The sequence below is a fragment of the Prionailurus viverrinus genome, chromosome X (assembly GCF_022837055.1).
Source record: "Prionailurus viverrinus isolate Anna chromosome X, UM_Priviv_1.0, whole genome shotgun sequence".
In the NCBI taxonomy this organism is placed as follows: Eukaryota; Metazoa; Chordata; class Mammalia; order Carnivora; family Felidae; genus Prionailurus; species Prionailurus viverrinus.
Window position 1 is genome coordinate 95,357,812 of NC_062579.1, and position 20,855 is coordinate 95,378,666.

The 20,855-nt window shown below is 38.1% G+C and overlaps 1 protein-coding gene across 3 annotated transcripts in view; it reads right to left on the minus strand.

Annotated features, from left to right (window-relative positions):
* The window catches only part of TENM1 (teneurin transmembrane protein 1), a 550,900-nt gene that overhangs the window by 265,622 nt on the left and 264,423 nt on the right, over window positions 1-20,855 (minus strand). For 2 of the 3 annotated variants that reach the window (XM_047844102.1, XM_047844101.1), the window contains exon 6: window positions 9,270-9,422. In XM_047844102.1, coding sequence (XP_047700058.1) covers window positions 9,270-9,422 — 153 coding nt within the window. The remainder of the gene's footprint in view (window positions 1-9,269; window positions 9,423-20,855) is intronic. The other variant, XM_047844103.1, reaches the window with a different exon arrangement.

Consider the following 20,855-nt stretch of genomic DNA (forward strand, 5'->3'; position numbering starts at 1 on the left):
TGTGATTTTGCGCTGTGTGTGCATGTATGCATGTTTTGTCCCGCTCTCCTATTGAATAGGATCTTTCGCAAGGGCAAAAGCTATGCCTTCTGCTTCATTTGTGAACTTTCCACAGTACTTAGTGCAGTGAAAATAGCATCTTGACTCATATAGCATTAAAAATCATGAGCTTCTATGTTTGTGAATACTAAGATCTCATTTTTTCTTCCCTTGATGTTATTTGAATGGAGAGTTTGGGGTGACCAAGAATCATTTCTCCTACAATCTAACTTTTATACGTTTATCCTTCCATCTCTCTGAACCACTGGTGATGGGAATACGGTGTCTGTGTACAGTTCTGGTCAAGATACCTTTGGTGGGATGTACAATGGACATAGGAAAAGGCAAGCAAAACGACTAAGGGAAAATAGAGCTACAAGAAGAGTTCAGAAGTAAAGCCAAAGGCTCAGAGTAGTAGAAAAGTGAAGACTAAAAAGGGATATGTTACTATCATCTACGGGATTGCAAAAGTTATACAAAGGGAAATGCAGACTTGTACGTCAAATCCTGCAACTCTAGGATTTTATTTTCAAAAGTAAATTTTACATAGTAGAACCACCTTTGACTTCATGCAAAAGCTAGTAAATGTTCGAACTTACTCCAAAAATAATATAGGCTGAATGATATAAACAGATACTCAAGAGAATTAGATCTACACATGGTTTGTAAATTTCTATAATGCACTGTTTCTCCCCCTCCAAAACAAAGATGTTATAAAGATGTTATGGGAAGATCCCCTAGCTTTTGAAGGACTTTTCCAGGAGGATCAATCAGCCATTCCTAGAATACCACTTAGTGCCCCTGTCAGATGTATACTATTAGGCTAGAAGGACCACAGGGTAGACATATTCTGCACGGCATCACAGGAAAGGTGTGTATTAGTTAAACAAACAAAAGTAAAATGAGGATTAAAATGAAACAAGAATGAAACATTAAACATATATGACCAAGAACATTTAACATGAATTTTTTATACCGTAAATAAGTTTGCCTTTTAGCATAGTGAACCCTTTCCATAAATCTGTTTCAGAAGTCAGGTCTCCAGTATGCTTTAGAAAAGCTTTTGTTAAAACTGAAGTATATTGATAAAGTGATTTAATATAGTTGAAAACAAGCTGCAGCACTCTAGCTGGGCCCCCTGAAACCTTGTATTAGAGAAACATCTATATAGCATTATAGGAAACATTTACTGTAATTTGCCATCAATCTTTAAAAATAATAATGTTACGCTCCCAACATTGTTGTCTTTGTTAGTGCATTACTATTTTATTCATGTGGTTTGTTGTGCTTATATGAATTATTCCCAATTCCACCACAATGTCCTGGGCTCTAATATCCTTTAAGTAAAAGATACTGAAACTATGGGTTGACTCAAAGGGCAGCTGAGTGCATTTTAATATCCACATGTCCTATGAACCAATATTGAAGAACCACAGAATTATACTGCAGGACTGTGTTCCGTCTGAACGCACAGTGATTACCTGGGTGGGGTTGGTGCAGTTCTTTACTTTTGGACCACAAAATGAATCTTTACCTACTGACTGGGTCTGTGAAATAAATATCAAGTAAAATGATAAGTAAATTTCGAATTCAGGCTTTTATTCAAGGTCCACAATTGTCATTGAATAAATTGCCTCCAATATAAATATGCAGCAGGTAAAACAAAACATTCCAACCACAACAAACCCCAAAAAACAAGCAACACACACACACCCCTCTCCAGCTAGGTCTACAATCAAAGGAGGTCATGAAAAGTACATTTGTGCTGTTAACTTTCAATTCCCAAGGGGTATGTATATATGTGAGTCTGTGTGTGTGCGCGCACACGTGTGCGCGCACGCACGCGTGCCCACTCTGCTTTAAGGAGGAGGGATAGTCTTGCTGAACCTAGACCTTTGGAGGGAAATGTAATATTTGCAAAGTACTCTTATCGAAAAGATATACATTTGACCACATGCATTCATGCATTAATCAAGACAGCTGTTAAACAATTGGCCTTGAGAAAAGAATTTTTAAAAGAAGAAAGAAAAGGCTCAAAGAAGGGTATTGAGCTAACACTAAGGAAAGACTGGATCCTCGTTTCGGCTCTGCCTGTAGTTCTGTCCATTATGCAAGCCCAGTTTCTTAACCTTCTTGTTTTTTCCTTTTCAAGTGTAAAACAAGGGTAACAATAGCTGCTACAGCATAAAACTGTTATGTGGAAAAAAGGCATTAAAGTATTTTGAAATTGTAAATGCTCTCTAAGTGCAGACTGTTATTGTTATGTACATGTCAAAAATCCAAACTTATAAGGCAGAAAACTGGGAATTAATTATTTGAATTACAACAGATTTCTCGGCAAGTACTTTAAATGGCAAAGTGGTTACAAATTTTACAGACGTGCATTTCAACCACTTTCCAAGAGTATACACCCCTTTTGCAAAAATAGGTCCACTTTACTTGGAATGGTTATTTGCTCTTCCTTAACTGCAGAATTCGAATTCACTGACACATAATGTACACAGCTGGAGGGAACCTTAGAGATACGCCAGTCGTATGGAGCATCACCCCTTGTTTGTCAAAGTTTTAGCAGCTCGGAGGAGAATGGAGGACAAGGAAAGGAAAAGGAAAGACTAGGGGAGGTGTGGGAGGAATCTGACACCCCTCCCCCATTGTATCTGGAGAGATGTGCCTTTTATCTGTTTTACGTTTGTGCCTTCTGGGTAAGATTTAATTTGTAAGATGTGTTTCACTGCCCGCTATCTGTCCTCCACTCCCCAAAGGGTTTAAAGCTGAAGGAGAGTTGAATTTGCCACCCCACAGTACGGGTTCTTTGGCATAAGGATCATCTTGAAGAAACAGCAGACACAGAAAACCTGCATGGAAGTTACCCTTTTGTAAGGGACATTTACATTTATAAGGAAGTCTCCATCCGTAAGGGTGGCTCCCTCTCTGTACCAGAAAGATGTGCCTACATTTCTAGAAACTCTTACCAATTGGAGGAGGCAGGGACTTAGATCTGTGTACCAACCATACTCTCCCTCACTGTGCTTTGCCTGACAGCCTCCCATACTTGGGCTCCCTATCCCCCAACATCTTTTGTCTTCAGCTGGAGATGGTATTTAAAGTGGTGGCCTGGGCCATTCCAGGAGTTCCTCAGTTCTCCTGGGTCTCTCTTGTGTACGCAGGGAGCATACATGTTATTAAACTTCTTTGTTTTTTCCCTCCTCCTGTTCATCTGGCTTTTTATTATAGCTGCAGGGGGGTGGTTGCCTCAGCCAAGAGCTTAGAAGGTTAGAGGAAAAATTATTTTTCAACCCATACAAAGCCAACTCCCTTATTTTTCTTTTTTAATGTTTATTTATTATTTTTGAGACAGAGAGAGAGACAGAGCATGAACGGGGGAGGGTCAGAGAGAGAGGGAGACACAGAATCTGAAGACAGCTCCAGGCTCTGAGCTGTCAGCACAGAGCCCGACGCGGGACTCGAACCCACGGACCGTGAGATCATGACCTGAGCTGAAGTCGGACGCTTCACAGACTGAGCCACCCAGACGCCGCTCTCTTATTTTTCAAATAAGAAATTGGAGCCCAGGGAGGTGAAGCTATAGTCATTGCATGGTCTGGGTTAAAGCATCGTCATGACAGGCTTAAGTTGTGCAATATCAATCAGCTATATGTTGTTAGGTCTTTTTTAAGTTTATTTATTTATTTTGAGAAAGACAAAGAGTAAGGATGAGCGGAGGAGGGACAGAGAGAGAGAGAGAGAGAGAGAGAGAGAGAGAGACAGAGACAGAGAATCCCAAGCAGGCTCGATGCGGTCAGTTCCAAGCCTGATGCAGGGCTCAATCTCACGAACTGTGAGATGATGACCTGAGCTGAAACCAAGAGTCAGATGCTCCACTGACTGAGCCACTCAGGCACCTCAGCTATATGTTGTTTGTATGGTCATATATTCAGCAGACACTGGACTAGAAAATACCTTTTTTTTCTTCACTTCAACTTTGTGGAGACAGATCTTGTAGAATGAATTTAAAAGAAATGCCACTTTGTCCCAAGGCCAGACTTTTGCAAAATCGTAAAGGAGATAAAGGCTGACGTGAGTGTTCTTTAGTTCTGTCCACCCACCCTTTTTGTTCCTGTGCTCTATGTTGGCATCCGACCTGCAGGAATTCAGTACCCTCCACTACTGGATAAACTTCCTCATTCAGATGGCTGCTGACGATGTTGGACTTGACCTCAGCCCCATGCTCCCGGAAAACTACTGGTTAAGAAATCCTCCCAATCATTTGGGTGCCTAGGTGGCTTAGTCGGTTAAGCATCCAACTCTTGATCTTGGTTCAGCTCACGATCTCATGATTTGTGAGACTGAGCTCCACGTTGGGCTCTGTGCTGACAGCGTGGAGTCTACTTTGGATTTTCTCTCTTCCTCTCTCTGCCCCTACCCCACTTGCTTTCTTTCTCTCTCTCTCGTATTCTCAAAATAAATAAAGAAGTATTAAAAAAAAAAACCAGAAATCTTCCCAACTTTTTTTTTTCCAAAATCCTCTCACTCTTCTATGTTTTGGGAAATGGCTTACTGCAAAATAAACAAAAAACAAAAATAACTGCATTAGAAACCCTTTCCCATATGACTTATAGATTTGGCTCTGTCCACCCTTTCTCATGGCTCCCATAAGAACTGCATAAAACTCCTTTGTTTACCTGTAACAAGACAAAACACAGACCTTTCCCCTTTTGCTGGAACCTGCCAAAAGACCAAATACGGACTTTAAAAATTGCCTGTTCTTTGTCTCATAAATAATTAGCTGAGGTGAGAACTATTTGTTCTCCTTCAACTAGCTAGACACAGACATAAACATTTCCTGTTCAGGTGACTGACTGAGACTTCCTCAGAGTACAAAACAATCCCAACTATAAACCATCCCACATGTCCCTATCCACTCCTCCTATAGAAGTCCAAGGCAAAATCCACTTGGCTCACTCTGATCTTCCGATCTGGAATGCTTTCCCTATTGCAATAGCCTGAGTAAAATCAATTTCCCTACTTGTTTAGTTTTTGCCTTTGATACTTCCTTAGAAAACCTCTTTAGCAACTTATATGTTTAGTTTGTGTTACGTTATTTCAATAACAGATGAGAAAACAGAAGAGGTGGACTCAAATGTCGTCTGTGTGTTCTCTGTGAGTTCTTGATCCTTCTGGACCTCAGTTTCTTCATCTTTAAATAAAGACGTTGTATTTGATAATCTTTTAAGATTTTAACATTTCATACTAGTTGATAAATTACACTGTAATTATTTTTAGGTCAATTTATGGATGTCACATGACTCAGGTCTGGGACTAAGTCTTTAACTCTTTTCTATCCCCTGCTCTGTTTAAAGTAGTTGTTATGGGGTTCCTGGGCAGCTCAGCCACTTAAGTGTCTGACGTCGGCTTAGATCGTAATCTCACGGTTCATGAGTTCAAGCCCCATGTCGGGGGGCTCTGTGCTGACAGCTCATTAAAAAAAATAAAGTAGTTGTTACATAATGTTTATTAGTTAAAGACAAAGAGTTATGACTACTTTGTAAGTTTCTAAGGTAGTAGGGGCTTTCAATTCTATTAATGTTTATTGAACAACCGACAGCTGGTCTTTCTGGTAGATTGCAATATGTGGTTGTGACTTAAGTCTTCTTTTGGAAATTCCATTCAAATTATTCAATTAAGTTTCAAAAAGAAAATGTTAGCATACTAACTGTCTATAATCAAATATTCTTTTTTCTTTCATTTGGAAATCTAAGTAGTGAGAAAAGTCTTTAATCTCCTAAGGAGAAGCACATATATTTAACTACTGTTTATGGGGAACCAATTCCAGTAGAATTTGATTTTTTTTTCCGTGCCATTCTATTTGATTCATCACTTTGATGGTTAAGGTGATGATAATTACCAAATAATAGGTGCTAAATTGTTAAGAGAGATCAAGCTTTAAAAAGAGAAAATATCTAAATCCCAAGAAGGCCATCATCCATGGAAAAGCTGATACCAGTTTGAAAGCAGGATCTATAGTACCCAATAGGATGCCAATAAACTCAAGGTAATTTTCCAATCATTTGGTCATAATAATTACTGCTCAACTAAACAATGTGCCTGGCACTGCGCTATATGCTTTACAACCATTATCTCACTTATTCTTCACAACCAACTTTTGAGGCAGGTACTATTATTGTCATCCTTAGGTTGTAGATGAGGACACTAGTTCAGCAAGGTCGTGTCAATTCATTGCCTGACGTTGGAGAGCCAGTAAATGGCACGGTCAGTATTCAAAGCCAGGTCTGTCTGACTCCAGAGCCCAGGCTCTTAACCACAGTGCTACAATGCCCAATCCTCTAGAGGAGTAAGGAAAACAATGCAAAAAGGATTATCTGGTTTTTAGTTTTATATTTTAATGTACAGAGCATCATTAAGACAAGCTTCTGTGACTGTATTTATAGGGTGTGTGATGTCTCGAAAATCATAAAAGGATACAGCTGACCAGTTGAAAATATCCTTATAGTATATTACATCTTCTGCAAGGTTTGGTTTAGTATACACATGGCATTATAAAACAGGGGCTATGTTTGTACTCAGTGAGTGATATGCAGTAAAGACCTAATATAGCTGAACTATGATGTGCAGTTACAGTTAGGGTTTTGTTCAGACTGCCATAAAAAGCCAGTTTAAGATAACAACTTGGTGTATATGGCATCAACCCTTAATGATTTTTCTTAATAAAGTATTAAATTGAAATTGGTTTGGCCTGTTTGTTGTTATAATTGAGCAGAAACTTAAAAGAATTTTTCATTTATGAAACTTGTCACAACACATTAAAATACAGGTGTATAGAATTTCTCTAAAATGCATCATGAATAGACTCTGGGGCTTTGCTTTCACTGGGTAAAGTGTCTTTTGTGGTTTTCACATACATTTTGCGTGTGGATTTCAGTACAGTGTAGGAACAAGGCTCTGAAATCAGACCACCAGTTTCTAGCTCTGTAACCATGGGCAAGTTACTTAACCTTTCTGTGTCTCTGTTTTTTTTCTTTGGAAAACGAGGACCCATACTGTTACCTTCATGATATAACACCTGTTAAGTGGCTGGAGGAATTCTTGACACACGGTTAATTATTTAATAAATTTTAGTCACCATCATCAAACTATAGCTAACTCTTGAACAATGCTGCGGTTAGGGGCACCAATCCTCTCCCTCCCAAACTCCATGGAGTCAAAAATCCTTGTATAACTGGTGACTCCTCCAAAACTTAACTACTAATAGTCCACTGTTAGAAGGCTTACCAATAACATAACAGTTGATTAACACATATTTTGTATGTTACATGTAACATATACTGTATCCCTACGATAAAGTAAGCTAGAGAAAAAAACAAGTTGGTAAGAATGTCATAAGGAAGAGAAAATACATTTACAGTACTGTGCTGTATTTATTTAAAAAGTCTGTATATAGGAGGATCTGCACGGTTCAAATCCATGTTGTTCAAGAGTCAACTGTACTTCGGGGAAGAGAATTACAGATATCTGAATTAGCATAAAAAGCAAATATGCTCTGGTAACAACTATGTAATGACCTTCTGTCTTGCATGTTTCATGTCCCTCAAATAGATAATTCCTGATTTTCAAGTGTGAATGGCAAGAAATCCCAAAGGCACCAAACGGTGGCCCTTGCACTTGCAGGTATAAAGGAACAGTAGGAAAGAAAGTAAGAGAGAAAAAGTCCAAGTCCAAATGTACTCAGACCCTTTCCTCTGTCATCACTGACCCTTGTACTACCCTCAGCCCCTCTCAGCAGCAACAATGAAAATTGCTGTGAAAGGTCAGCCAAGGCTAGAGACAGTATTTCTAAACAAGACCGTAAAGCAAACTGCATTGTGAATTGAAAACTAGGACAAATCATAATGTTTTCCTGAAACCAAACCATGAATTTTTACTGAAGCATAGACCAAAGAAGAATTGCCCTTTAAAAAGCAAACAAAAACAAAACAGAGCAAACCCCACAAATAACCCCCCAAAAGAAACTAAAAACAGAAATCAAGATGAGTAACTCAAACAACTACAAAACAAAATATCTTGTTTGCAACTAATCAAGCAAAATAAGACTGTCTTACCACCCCTATAAAATTGCAAGCTTCTTTTAAAAAAAATTTTTAAATGTTTATTTTTAAGAGAGAGACAGAAAGACAAAGCAGGAGTGGGGGAGGGACAGAGAGAGAGGGAGGCGCAGAATCTGAAGCAGGCTCCAGGCTCTGAGCTGTCAGCACAGAGCTCGACCTGGGGCTCGAACCCACAAACCGTGAGATCAAGACCCATGCTGAAGTTGGATGCTTAACCGACTGAGCCACCCAGGCACCCCTCAAATTGTAAGCTTCTTGGGGGTAGACTTTGGATCATTCATTCATTCATCTGTTTATATGTGATCTCCTAAAGATATTTAGGATTCTTCTGGCTACATGTTTTGTTTGCAATTTATGCTTTTGAAGGCCATCCTGAAATTTGACAGTGTTTGAGTCCTTGTGTGCTGAATCCTATTTCAAAAGAAATCATCATACAAACTTTCGGTTATTTTCAATACTTGTATATTAAGACTAAGATCATTCAATGTGAATAAGATGCTGGGAATGTTGGTCCTGTGACATTTATTGTAAATAAGTCTGGTAGCTCAAGCTCATGTTGGTTAAATTTAACAATTCAGTACTCCCAGTGCTTTTTTCTTTTCTCCAACTATGAAGAATTTGTGTTCCCCAACAAGAAAAAAATTCATGTTCCCCCACTTTGACATAAACATTCACCCTTATATTAAGCATAAAAGGCTTTTTCTTATTATAAACAGAAGAAATTTCCATATACCCTTTGTAAAATGTTATATATAAATGCTGGGCTTGGACACAGAGAACTTAATCAAAATCCCATGTTGCTTCAGGGTAGTTATATGCGAAATGCAATTTCCATTGTATTGAAACCTCCATCCTGTAAATATTTATCTATTTTCAAAATTGCCTACATATTTGAAAAGTTTAATTGGTTTATACTCAAGGCACTAGAGAAAGGAAAATTTGCTTTCATAAGACATTTACATGTATTTATTCTGTCCACGTAGAGTACTTCTTTCGAGTGATCATGAAATTTAATGTGAAGTGAAACCATCCCAGCTTTAGCTCTAAAGACCGAATTAGAAGAAAAGTAATCAATAATCAATAAATCAATCATTTTGATCACTGTACCTTTTTTCTCTGATTTATCAGAAACTTTTCCTCCAATTGGAGAGTAAGTAGTATCCATGGATTCGGTCCCTCTGTTCCCTTTGCTAACTCCATTTTCATAGAGCTGTCCTTCAACTGGTTGCAGCTGCCAAGTCAGGCCGAACAAATGCACTGCTGCAAGAAAACAAGCCACACATGAACTTATTCCAGACTTGCTGACACGGTCCCTATACCAGCTGTCCCTTTCCACCTAAAAATGCCATGACCGGTTTCCTTTTAGGCCAACCAGCTTGCACGTTATACCTACGTTATACGTTTAGCTACTTTCCTAAGTAGCTATTGTTAAAGTTTTGAAGCTGTAGCTCTCCCGGTGTTAGACGTTGGAGTATTAGTTAAGCAACCACAATGGGACTGGACGCTGCTCCTCAGCGTTGTTAGCCCTTCCTCTCCCATGTCCCTGAGTCGTGTAACTCTAGTTTGCATATGGAAACTGCAGAGTATCGCGAGAACATGGGAGGCCTTAGCTATGGCTCCGATTCAATTCAATGCAGCAAACGTTTCCTGAGTGCCCAGAATGCATAAAGTCGTATGATAGCTGCTGCAGATGTTAAAATATAGATGCCTATTAGGGTAGGAGTTGGAAGTAACACAAGTATAAAATAAGTATAAGATATGCAGAATAATTGACGTAATACAGGTTCAATTGCTATCAGAGGCTTAAAAAAATACCTGTGTTGATCAGAGTGCAGGAAAATGGGCACTCTCATATACTCTTCACGAGAGTATTACAAAAAAAACACCTTTGTGGAGAGTAATGTGGCACCATTTATCAAAAAACTTTAAAATTTGGCTTACCTTTTTAGCCCACAATTCCATTTCTATGAGTTAATTATGAATGTGTCCAAACTACAAGGCTATCCATTGTAACATTTAAAAGCTAGTAGAAAGTTATGATCAATCTAAATATTCATCAAACGAGATTAATGAAATAACTGATGATATTATAAATGATACAAGATTACATGGCTATTAAATCATGTTGGAGAGGACTATGAACTGGCATGGGAATAATTATGATGCATCAAATGAAAAACATCAGGCTACTAAACAGTACAAACAGTATGATCTATAATGCGTGTGTGCGTGTGTGCGTGTGTGTGTGTAGACATGTGGATGTCTGGATAGAGAGGGCTAGGAGAATATACAGCAACGTGTTCACAACATGGGGGCCTATGGTGGATTTTAATTTTCTTCTTTGGGATTTCTGTCTTGTTGATAATTATTACAATGAATTATCAGTGATGTTTGCCATGCGGGAGAAAAGGAATTTTTGTTCTAAGAGAAAGGGTTTATTCTCTTGTTTCAAAGAAAACAATCCTTACAAAATATTGAAAAAAAAATAAAAGAAGTGGCTTATTGTCTGACTGCTGAGGCTAGGACTTCCAGTGCTAAGTAACAGTGGTTAGGGTGGACATCCCTGTCTTGTTCCTGAGCTTAGGGGAAAAGCTCTCCGTTTTTCCCCCATTGAGGATGTTATTAGCTGTGGGTTTTCCATATATGGCCTTTACTATGTTAAGGAACGTTGTCTCTAAATCTACTCTGTTGAGGGTTTTTTATCATGAATCGATGCTGTCCTTTGTCAAATGCTTTTTCTGCATCTATTGAAATGATCATATGGTTCTTTTCTTTTATTGATATGGTGTATCACATTGATTGATTTGCGAATATTAGACCACCCTTGCAACCCAGGAATAAAATATCACCTCACAACTGTCAGAATGGCTAAAATCAACAACACAAGAAACAACAGGTGTTGTTGAGGATGTGGAGAAAGGGGAGCCCTCTTGCACTGTTGGTGGGAATGAAAACTGGGGCAGCCACTCTGGAAAACAGTATGGAGGTTCCTCAAAGAGGTAAAAATAGAACTACCTCATGATCCAGCAATCGCACTACTGGGTATCTACCCAAAAAATACAAAAACACTAATCCAAAGGGACACATGCACCTCCATGTTTATAGCAGCAGTATCTACAATAGCCAAATTATGGAAACAGCCCAAGTGTCCATCGACTGATGAATGGATAAAGATGCGGTATACATATACAATGGAATGTTACTCAGCCATAAAAAAAGAATGAATTTGGGGTGCCTGGGTGGCTCAGTCGAGCATCTGACTTCGGCTCAGGTCATGATCTCATGGTCTATGAGTTTGAGCCCGGCATCGGGCTCTGTGCTGACAGCACAGAGCCTGAAGCCTGCTTCCGATTGTCTCTCTCTCTCTCTTCCCCTCCCCCATTCACGCTCTGTCTCTCTCTCTCAAAAATAAATAAACATTAAAAAAAAAAGAATGAAATTTTGCCATTCACAGTGACAGGGATGGAGCTAGAGAGTATTATGCTAAGTGAAGTAAGTCAGAGAAAGACAAATCCCACATGATTTCTCTCATATGTGGAATTTAAGAAACAAAACAAACACACAAAGGAGAAAAAAGAGAGGGAGGCAGACCAAGAAAGACTCTTAAATATAGAACACAAACTGATGGTTACCAGAGAGAAGGTGGGTCGGGGAATGGGTTAAACAGGTGATGGGGATTAAGAAGGGCACTTGTGATGAACACCAGGTGTTGTATGTTAAGTGTTGAATCACTAAATTGTACACCTGAAACTAGTATTACACTGTATGTTAACTAATTGGAATTAAAAGAAAAACTTAAAAAAAGAAGTGGTTTCAAGGAACAACAGATTAAAATTGGCTGGGCTGATCAGGGATGCTTTAATGAAGGAAGCAGGATTAGAGATGAGCCTTAAAGAATGTATAGAGCTTTGACAGCTGACAGTAATGGGTAGGGTGAGGGGGCAGGTTGAACAAAATATGACTTTGTAAAGCACAGGATGTATCTGAGGCAAAGAAAGTTGCTGGGGTTGGCTGGAGTATAGCTATGTATAGATGATAGTGGAAGTTAAGGCTGGAAGGGAGGATTAGGGCCATGTTGTGAGGATGTTGAATGCCACACTTAGATATTTGGGTTCAATTTATTAGGCAACAAGGAGACATTGCTATTTTCTGAGCAAATGAGCGTTATGATCAGTTTTCTTCAGGAAGATTAATTTGATAGTAATGGGGAAAACTGATGGCTTCTAGGTAAACAAACGATATCATCGGAGCAACCCTTTGTGGGAAGATAAATCCAATACTAGTGTGGAGAACGATGACTTGGGAGGCCTAAAGATTTGGCAAGAACACAAATTGGGATGACCACTGCAATAATCTAGGTGAGAAATAATGAGCGTCGCAATTAGGGCAGTGGCAGTGGGAATGCAAAGAAGGCAATTCCTTAAGGGGAAATTGCATAAACGTCATCTCAGGGTTTGGTAACAAGTTCTGTGTGTGCGTACATGTATGTTCACCGCACGCTCATGCACGCATGTAGGTGTGCTGGGGGCAAAAATAGAAGAAAATGAGGGAAAGGGAGGAATACAACATAGTTAAGGTTTGAAGCCTGAGTAACTGAAAGCATAGAGCAATGATTAATAGAGTTAGGGGATTGTGCACTTAGCCCAGCACTAGCTACAAATAACTGGTGCTGGACATGTGTTTGTTGACTGATGACTAGTTGGTTTGGGGCAGGGTGGGGTGATGGGGGAAATATAATGAATGCATCTTTGGAGGTGCCGACTTCCAGGGACCAATGGACTGTCCAGATAGAAATGTTCAACAAACGAGCTTTGGAGGTTTGAAGTTCTGGAGAAGTATTAAGGCTAGAACAAGACTGCGGAATCATATATGCACAGAGGCAATGGCTGACAATGTGAGAATGAATGAGGTCACTGAGGGCAGATAATGTTGGGAGAAAACAATAACTAGGACAGAAGCTGGGGAAATCTTTTTATCTGTTTTCTCATTGCAATTTTAAACAGCAACCAAATCTTACCAAAAGGAAAAAAAGTGGATCTGTTCATAATCCATCTAACATTTTTCTTTATGTTTCTAGGCAGAGTGAAAGGGGCTAATTTGTATGTCTAATACTCATAGATAGTATGTGGATTAGCAACCAAGAACAGGAAGTCTGGCCAGATAGCCTATTTAAGAATCATTTATCCACTTTTAGTTGGAGCTAGAGATTTCTAACACCTACCTTCTAATTTATCCTTAAAATTTTAAGCATTTAATTGGTTTCTACCCTTTTCTTTGGATTAAGGCCAGTGCTGCCTGATGAATTTCTCTTGCAATTATTGGAAACAATTGGAACTCAAATGATAGTGGTTCTGAGTAAGGTACAGTATGGCATGCTAATAAAGCTATATTAGTGACATTCCCCAGACTTCCTTGCCAAAAGACTCAAAGTATGGTTGGTTTAACATACTCCAATTAAAGGGGTTTATCAGTTTTTAAAGAAAATTTGCTCTACTCTGTCCCCCAAATAATTGGAAAATTATGGATATTAAAAGCTATACTGAAAATGTGTTTGATTCCCTTGGTTCAGTTACGTCTGTGAAATTAGATTGGCTATAAGGAACAAAAGGCATAGTGGTTTTCATTTTGAAGATCAAGCGGGATATTTTATATACTTTAAGTTAAGCCAGTTTCCTAAGGGCACTCAAAAATGACAGAGAAAATGCATGTGCTGAAAAATCACTTCAAAATAATAAGGCAAGGATTAATTTTTCACCATCAAATGAAATGGACTGCTAACAGTCAATCGAGACAGGCAAAGAAGTGTGGGCACATTTAGCAGAATACTCTTTGAGAGTGGCAAAGCTTTATCATTTTTTAAGTTTACTTTGTCTTTTCCAGGCAATAAGCTATTTGTAATGTATATTTGTATCAATACATAATGCAAGTGAACTTACTTGCTACAGATTAGGGGTACCATAGGGGTACTTTCCTCTCCTCCAAACGGGACTTCCATAAGCTGAGTTGTAGAAGGAAGTCAGAAAGTATGTACAGGGTAGACTAAGGTAATTAGGTAACTCTAGTCTTGGAGTTCTATTAGAAATAAATAATATTGTGTTCATACTAAGACCAATAAATAAAATCATGTTGATCTTTGCGACATACCAATACTCCACTAGAAAGATCCAGCACTACTTATTTTATGGGGATGTATTTGTTAATTCATTCAACAAATACTTTCAAAGCATATGCTGGGCACATTGGGAATGTTGGAAATATAGGCAAAGGTAATAACAAAAATATTTAGCAGCCAGGACACCGTAGGTACTGGCTGACCAATATGGAACAGGATCTAAACAACCAATACAGCCTAATCAGGACACGCTGATTGCATATCAACCTTGGATGCAGGATGAGGATACAGAGCCCTTAGCTTCTCGTGGGTCCCCATCCAGATCTACGCTATGTATCTATAGCCACATTTTGGAGGCAAGTCTCCCAAGCCCTAGTATAAACATTACAAGCCAACTGGGTAGAATTAAGGGTATAAAAAGGTAATGAAAAACAGGCACTGTTTTTCTAAGTTTACAACAGTGAATACAATCTTTAAAAAACCTCTACATTCCCAGAACTCATATGAGAGGGTGGTGGGTTATGACATGCAGACAATGAATAAATATATGATATAATTAATACATAATAATATGATATATTAATATACCATAGCTGTGTAGAAACAAAGAAGCAAATAAATGGAATAATGTCAGGTAGTTATTGTAAAAGAAATAAGACTAGTCAAGGAAGGCTTCTCGGAGAAGGTAATATTTGAACCAAGTTCTGAATGAAGTGAAGCCATATGAATATTCAGTTGAAGAACCTTCCAGGAGGAAAGAATGGCAATTACACAAAACTCCGAAGTTTTGTATGAAATGTTTGAGAAACGCTAAGGAGGCCAGTATGAGTGGAGCTCAGTCAGGAAGAAGAGTGGTAGAGGGGCACCTGGGCGGCTCAGTCAGCTGAGTGTCTGATTCTCGATTTTGGCTCACGTTCTCACAGTCCGTGAGTTCAAGCCCTGCATCACTCTGTGCTGACCGTGCAGAGCCTGCTTGGGATTCTCTCTCTCACTCCCTCTCTCTGTCCCTCCCCCATGCATTCTCTGTCTCTCTCCCGCTCTCAAAATAAATAAACTTTTTTAAAAAAGGAAGAAGAGTGGTAGAAAAACTCTTAAACTGAAGGACTGCACCCATGATTATGCTAGATCTGTGCTCGAACCAACTTTACAAACTGGTCACTAATAAATCTTACAAGTGAATAGAAAGTGATAAAACTAAAATCATGCATACTGAAATATGCATTTTAAAATGAGCAATTCTAGTTATAGTAGACCTAATAGAAGTACTCGTGACCCCAAACTCAAAGTTATTTTTCATAAAGACATATATAAAAATATACATCTGCAATGGGTAGAGGCTGACACGACCCAGATCTTTCCAGGAGTACCAGTCCCATGTCGCACTTCGCTGAAATTGGGTGGCTGGACAGAATGTGCATGCCTATTCAGATATTCTGGGAATAATGTCATTTCAGCTGATTAAGAATGTGCTCCTAACAAATATTCCCTAGTGCCAAGCCCTGTACATTTTATAATCATTATCCTTCTTGGTTTATCCAGTTGCAAAGAGCTATGCTCTGAAATTATAAATTTATCACAAAGGTAACAAACGGAATATCTCACCCTCCCCAATTGCCAAACTCAATCTTGGATCTCAAGGCAGGCTAACTTTATGAGAAGAAGCTCTTGCACATTTCTCTAGGCTGAAAGCTCTGAGTCTCTCAGTAGTTACTTCTCTGCTCTTTCTGTTAGGATGTTGGTCTTTCTTTCTCTTAAGTAAGACTGATGGTCTCTAGTTAAATATTTATAACTGATACTGCTTCCTCGTTCCATTTCCTTTCAAAAGGAAAAATATTCATGTATAATAGACAGACCATAGGAAAGCTTCAGAACTAGATGTAGGACATACGTGCTTAATGACCTAGGTCTGTATCATCCCACATGGCAGCCACTGGCCACATGGTCTATCAAGCATTTGAAATGTGGCTAGTCAGAGGCGAAGTGTTAGTACAAAAGAAAAATCAGAATATATCCAATTAATAATTTTATATGGATTACATATTGAAATGATATTATATATATACATATATATATATCTGAGTAAATAAAAATTTTAATTATTCCCATCGGTTTCTTTTCATATCTTTAATGTGGTTACTACCAAATTTTAAATTACATAGGTGGTTTGCTTTGTATTTATATGGACAGTGCTGATCTTGACTATCTAGAACATTTCACGAAGAGAGATGATGTTTCTCTTTTAGCACCCTTCGTAAGGTCCACCATGTTATATTGAAGGTATTTATTTACATGTCTGCCTCATCATTATTAAAGTATTCAAAGGGCAGGATCCATGTCTTCTTAATTTTTCTCTCTGGTACCTAACTCCGTGTCTGGTAGTCAGGAGGTACTCTGCTTACACACCAATCTGACTATAAAGTGGTAAAAGGAGCTTTAGAAAGCAATTTTGTGATACTGATCAAAATTGAAATTGGGAATACGTTTTGACCAATGAATTCAACTTCCAGGAATCTACCAAAGAAATAATCACATATGTGCATAAAGGTGTATGTACAAGAAAAGTCAACATAGCATTGTTAATATAGTAAAATAAACAGAACTGCCAATATATCCATCTTGGAGAGAGTGGTATACTCATACTATGAAATTTTATGTAAGAATTAAAAGGACTGATACCAAGAGACTGTCAGATTGGAGGAAGCTAAGGAGACATGACAATTAAATGCAACGTGGGATCCTAGATAGGATCCTGGAACAGAACAAAAAAGGAAAAACTGGAGAAATCAGTATTATACTCTGAGTTAATAGCATTATACCAATGTTAATCTCTTACTTTTCATAATTGTACTATGGTTATGCAAGACGTTAATACTGCCAGCGGAGTGACAGGTACACAGGAATTCGAGGAATTCGGCGCTACGTCTACAACTGTTCCGTAAGTCTAAATTTATTTTTAAAAAAATCCTAAAAAGAAAAAGAATTGATTCAGTGGTGTGCAGGAGCCAGTTTACACTGGTTTATAAAAGCCCACTGTGCACGTCTTCCCAATTCCACCTTCAATGACTTCACGTTGGTAGTTGAAATCGCCCATGGTGGGTTTATTAACACTCCCGGAACCAGCAAATGTTGCAGACCATTTTTTTTTTTTTTTTTTTTTTGCACAGAGAGCTGGCTGTTAAACATTTATCAGCACACCACTGGTTGAGCTCTATGTACCTACATGAAAAGAGCTCTAAGATTTGTATAAAAAACATTGGAGAACAATGCATGTCCAATGATCCTATTTAAGCAAAAAAAAAAAAAAATGTATCTCTTTATATGTAAATGCACACAAAGAACTGGGAGGATTGATACCAAACCATTGATCTTTAGAGTGGGGAGCTGGAACTTCAATATTTTCATGGTAATGTTAGAATGTTTTACAATGATAATGTATTCATGTATTGTTATATAATAAAAAACACTACGTGCTCAACAAACCTTTTTTTTTAAAGCTGAATGAATAGATGCATTGTTTTATTCATTCTCTTTTATTACTATTTTCTATCTAAAGTAAAGCATTTGAAACCAATTCAAAGCAGGAGAACAATTCAGCAATAAAATCTGAATAACCCTCAAACACATAAAGCAGATAAAACAGAACTCTTGATTGAAAGGGATTGGGAGTCCAGGGACAGCTGGGTGGCTCAGTCAGTTAAGCTTCCCTCTTCGGCTCAGGTCATGATCTTGCTGTCTGTGGGTTTGGGCCCCACATCAGGCTCTGTGCTGACAGCTCAGATCCTGGAGCCTGCTTCGGATTCTGTGTCTCCTTCTCTTTCTGCCCCTCATCTGCTCTCTCTCTCTCTCTCTCTCTCAAAAATAAACATTTAAAAAATTTAAAAAGCAAAGAAAGGGATTGGGGGTCCAAAAGAGTTGCCCAAAAGCTCCAAAGACATACTTTGAAGTCGACTGGTCAAAAAAATTATCCTCAAAATATCTGAATAAGAAAAGTTTGGGTGCTTGGAAGAACTTTTTTGACAGTTAAATTTATTGGACTATCTTTACAATGCTATTGCCAGGATATGAAACCTTTCATATTATTCTGTATCTTTTGGTATTTTCTGTCCACTCTCTCATAGATAATATTAAAACCCACTTAATAACAGATAAATTGGTCTCTGATACTAAATACAAAAGTAAACCTTGAAATCGCAGTATGCGTGAGGAAAACACAACTTTGCTTTCAAGGAATTCATCTTGCATCTCAAAATGTACACATAGTCAGCTAAGGATGCTGTATTTATTTGTTGCAAGAAGCTTCTGGTGTTATTTTCTAAATCTACCAATAAACCTATTTAGAACATTTGAAACCTGTCTCACCAACAAAATCTTGTCCATCATAGATGATGTCATAAGTTTCAAATCGTGCCAAGATAAAAGCATGTAATATTTTTCAAGATAATTTGTTTTTCCTTTCTGTCAGAAAATATTTTCCCCACCAGTTCCCTTACATATCTTGCTTCATGTTCCTTTAGGCTAAGGAATGCTACTGCTTTTGCACTCGACTTCCAAAGCTTGTCAGAGCTACAGATCTACTTGTATGTTGAACAGTTCTCTTCCTGAAAAATATGCCAAGTACATTACCCAGATGGTGACCCCTGATGACTTCAGCCTTTCAAGTTAACTCCTATGGGAAACAATCTCGCCAGACCCATACTTCAGTGGACATCGTGTGAAGCGAGATGCTTCTGCAATAAGATCACTGCAAAAATGCTGCTTGAATTAAATGCAGTGACTGCTAACATTACAGAAACCAGGTTATCTTTCTATCTTAAAATAAATCCCATTTTCATTACATTAAACATCAAATTGGTATATGAGTGAACTATAGCCCTTTGATAAATTACCTTCAGATCTTGGTTTTATCCAGGTGATAACCAGATTACATGCAAGATTGAAACCCATTAGTTTTCGGGGAAGCATTTTTCAAGAACTAAATAAAGCAGTGCATGTTTATTTATGGTACCTTACTTTTGCCTCAGCAGTTTCATTCACGTTTTCTCTCTTTTTTCCTACGGTTGCACATATACGTTTTCTACTAAAAATACTATTTGTGCTTGCACTACATCATGAACATAAATAAAACATACTTAAATGTTCCTTTTCAAAGTAATTTGAATGGAGTCAATATGGCTTTGAGATCTCTTTCAAACACGTTTCACAGCCTGAAAAGCTGTCGTGTTGGGGATGGGTAAAACTCCTTTTCAAAGAAACGACTTCACTAATTTAAACAAAAGAAGTAAAAAAAAAAAAAAGAAAAAAAGTCATTTTTCCTTGAACCGGTTTACATAACACATTTTGCAAGTCTGCCATGGTAAAACAGTAAAATTAAACAACAAATAAAGAAAAGATTGCGATAGTATAATAGAGGCAACGAGGACACGTTTCTTGTTGATCCACATGTTTGAATCCGTACATTTCCTTTCCTAAATGAAATGCATTATTCTTTCTTGCAGCATACATTTTTTTTCCTTTTTTGCCTTAGTACGGTCCTGGTTTTATCCAGTATCGAGGCTAGAGAAGATTCTATCAAGGTAATAAATCATTTTAATATCCCAGTTCTATATTATATTATCTTAAAACTTTCATTTACTATGTATTTTATATTTTCCATTCACAGGCTGCAGCAATATTTATAAATAACATGTCTATTTGGGTACCTTATCACAGGTGTAATATATGATCTGCATTTGCAGCTGCATAACGGGCCCATCTGTGTATTCCTTATCAGACAGACACAATTATTTAGTGTTTTCATCTCAAGTCACAACACCAGTAAGTGCTCTTCATAACTCAAATCTTACTTACTTTTGTATTATTATTTGCTTTGTAGAGTCAAGAGGAGTAAGCGGCAGAATGACGGGAGAATTTTTTTTTCAAAAAATTCATCTAATGAATACTTCAGCAAAAATATCAATTTAACTAGGAATCAGCACTTTTTCATTCTCCTTTAAAATTTTCTTTTTCTTTCCATTTCCCTTCATTTTCTGCTCAGCAAATTCTCCCTTTCACTCTGGTCCAAATTATGCCTATTGCTTCATCATTATTGATGGCTAGTTTGAGTGCGTATTTGTAATTATATCCATATTCTTTTAAAAGGTCCAGAAAAAAACTGGTGAATATGGAGAACGAGAAATAGACTCACACGAAAGCCCTCTCCTCCTCTTACCCATTTGCCCTGTATGCATTTAAATTATAAAAATGGAAATACATTCACTGATTTATATCATCAACCCATGGTAGCTGATGCTTTAAAACTCACTTTTCCGGGGCACCCAGCTGGCTCAGTTGGTTGAGAGTCGCCTCTTGGTTTCAGCTCAGGTCATGTTCTCACAGTTTGTGAGAGCGAGCCCCAGGTCAGGCTCTGAGCTGACAGCGAGGAGCCTCCTTGGGATTCTCCCTCTCCCTCTCTCTCGCTCCCCCTCCCCTGCTTGCTCACGTGCACTCTCTCTCCCTTTCTGTCTCTAAAATAAATAAATAAACATTTTTTAAAAACCCTCACTTCTGATCTAGCATCATGTCATCATAGCCATAGGTATATG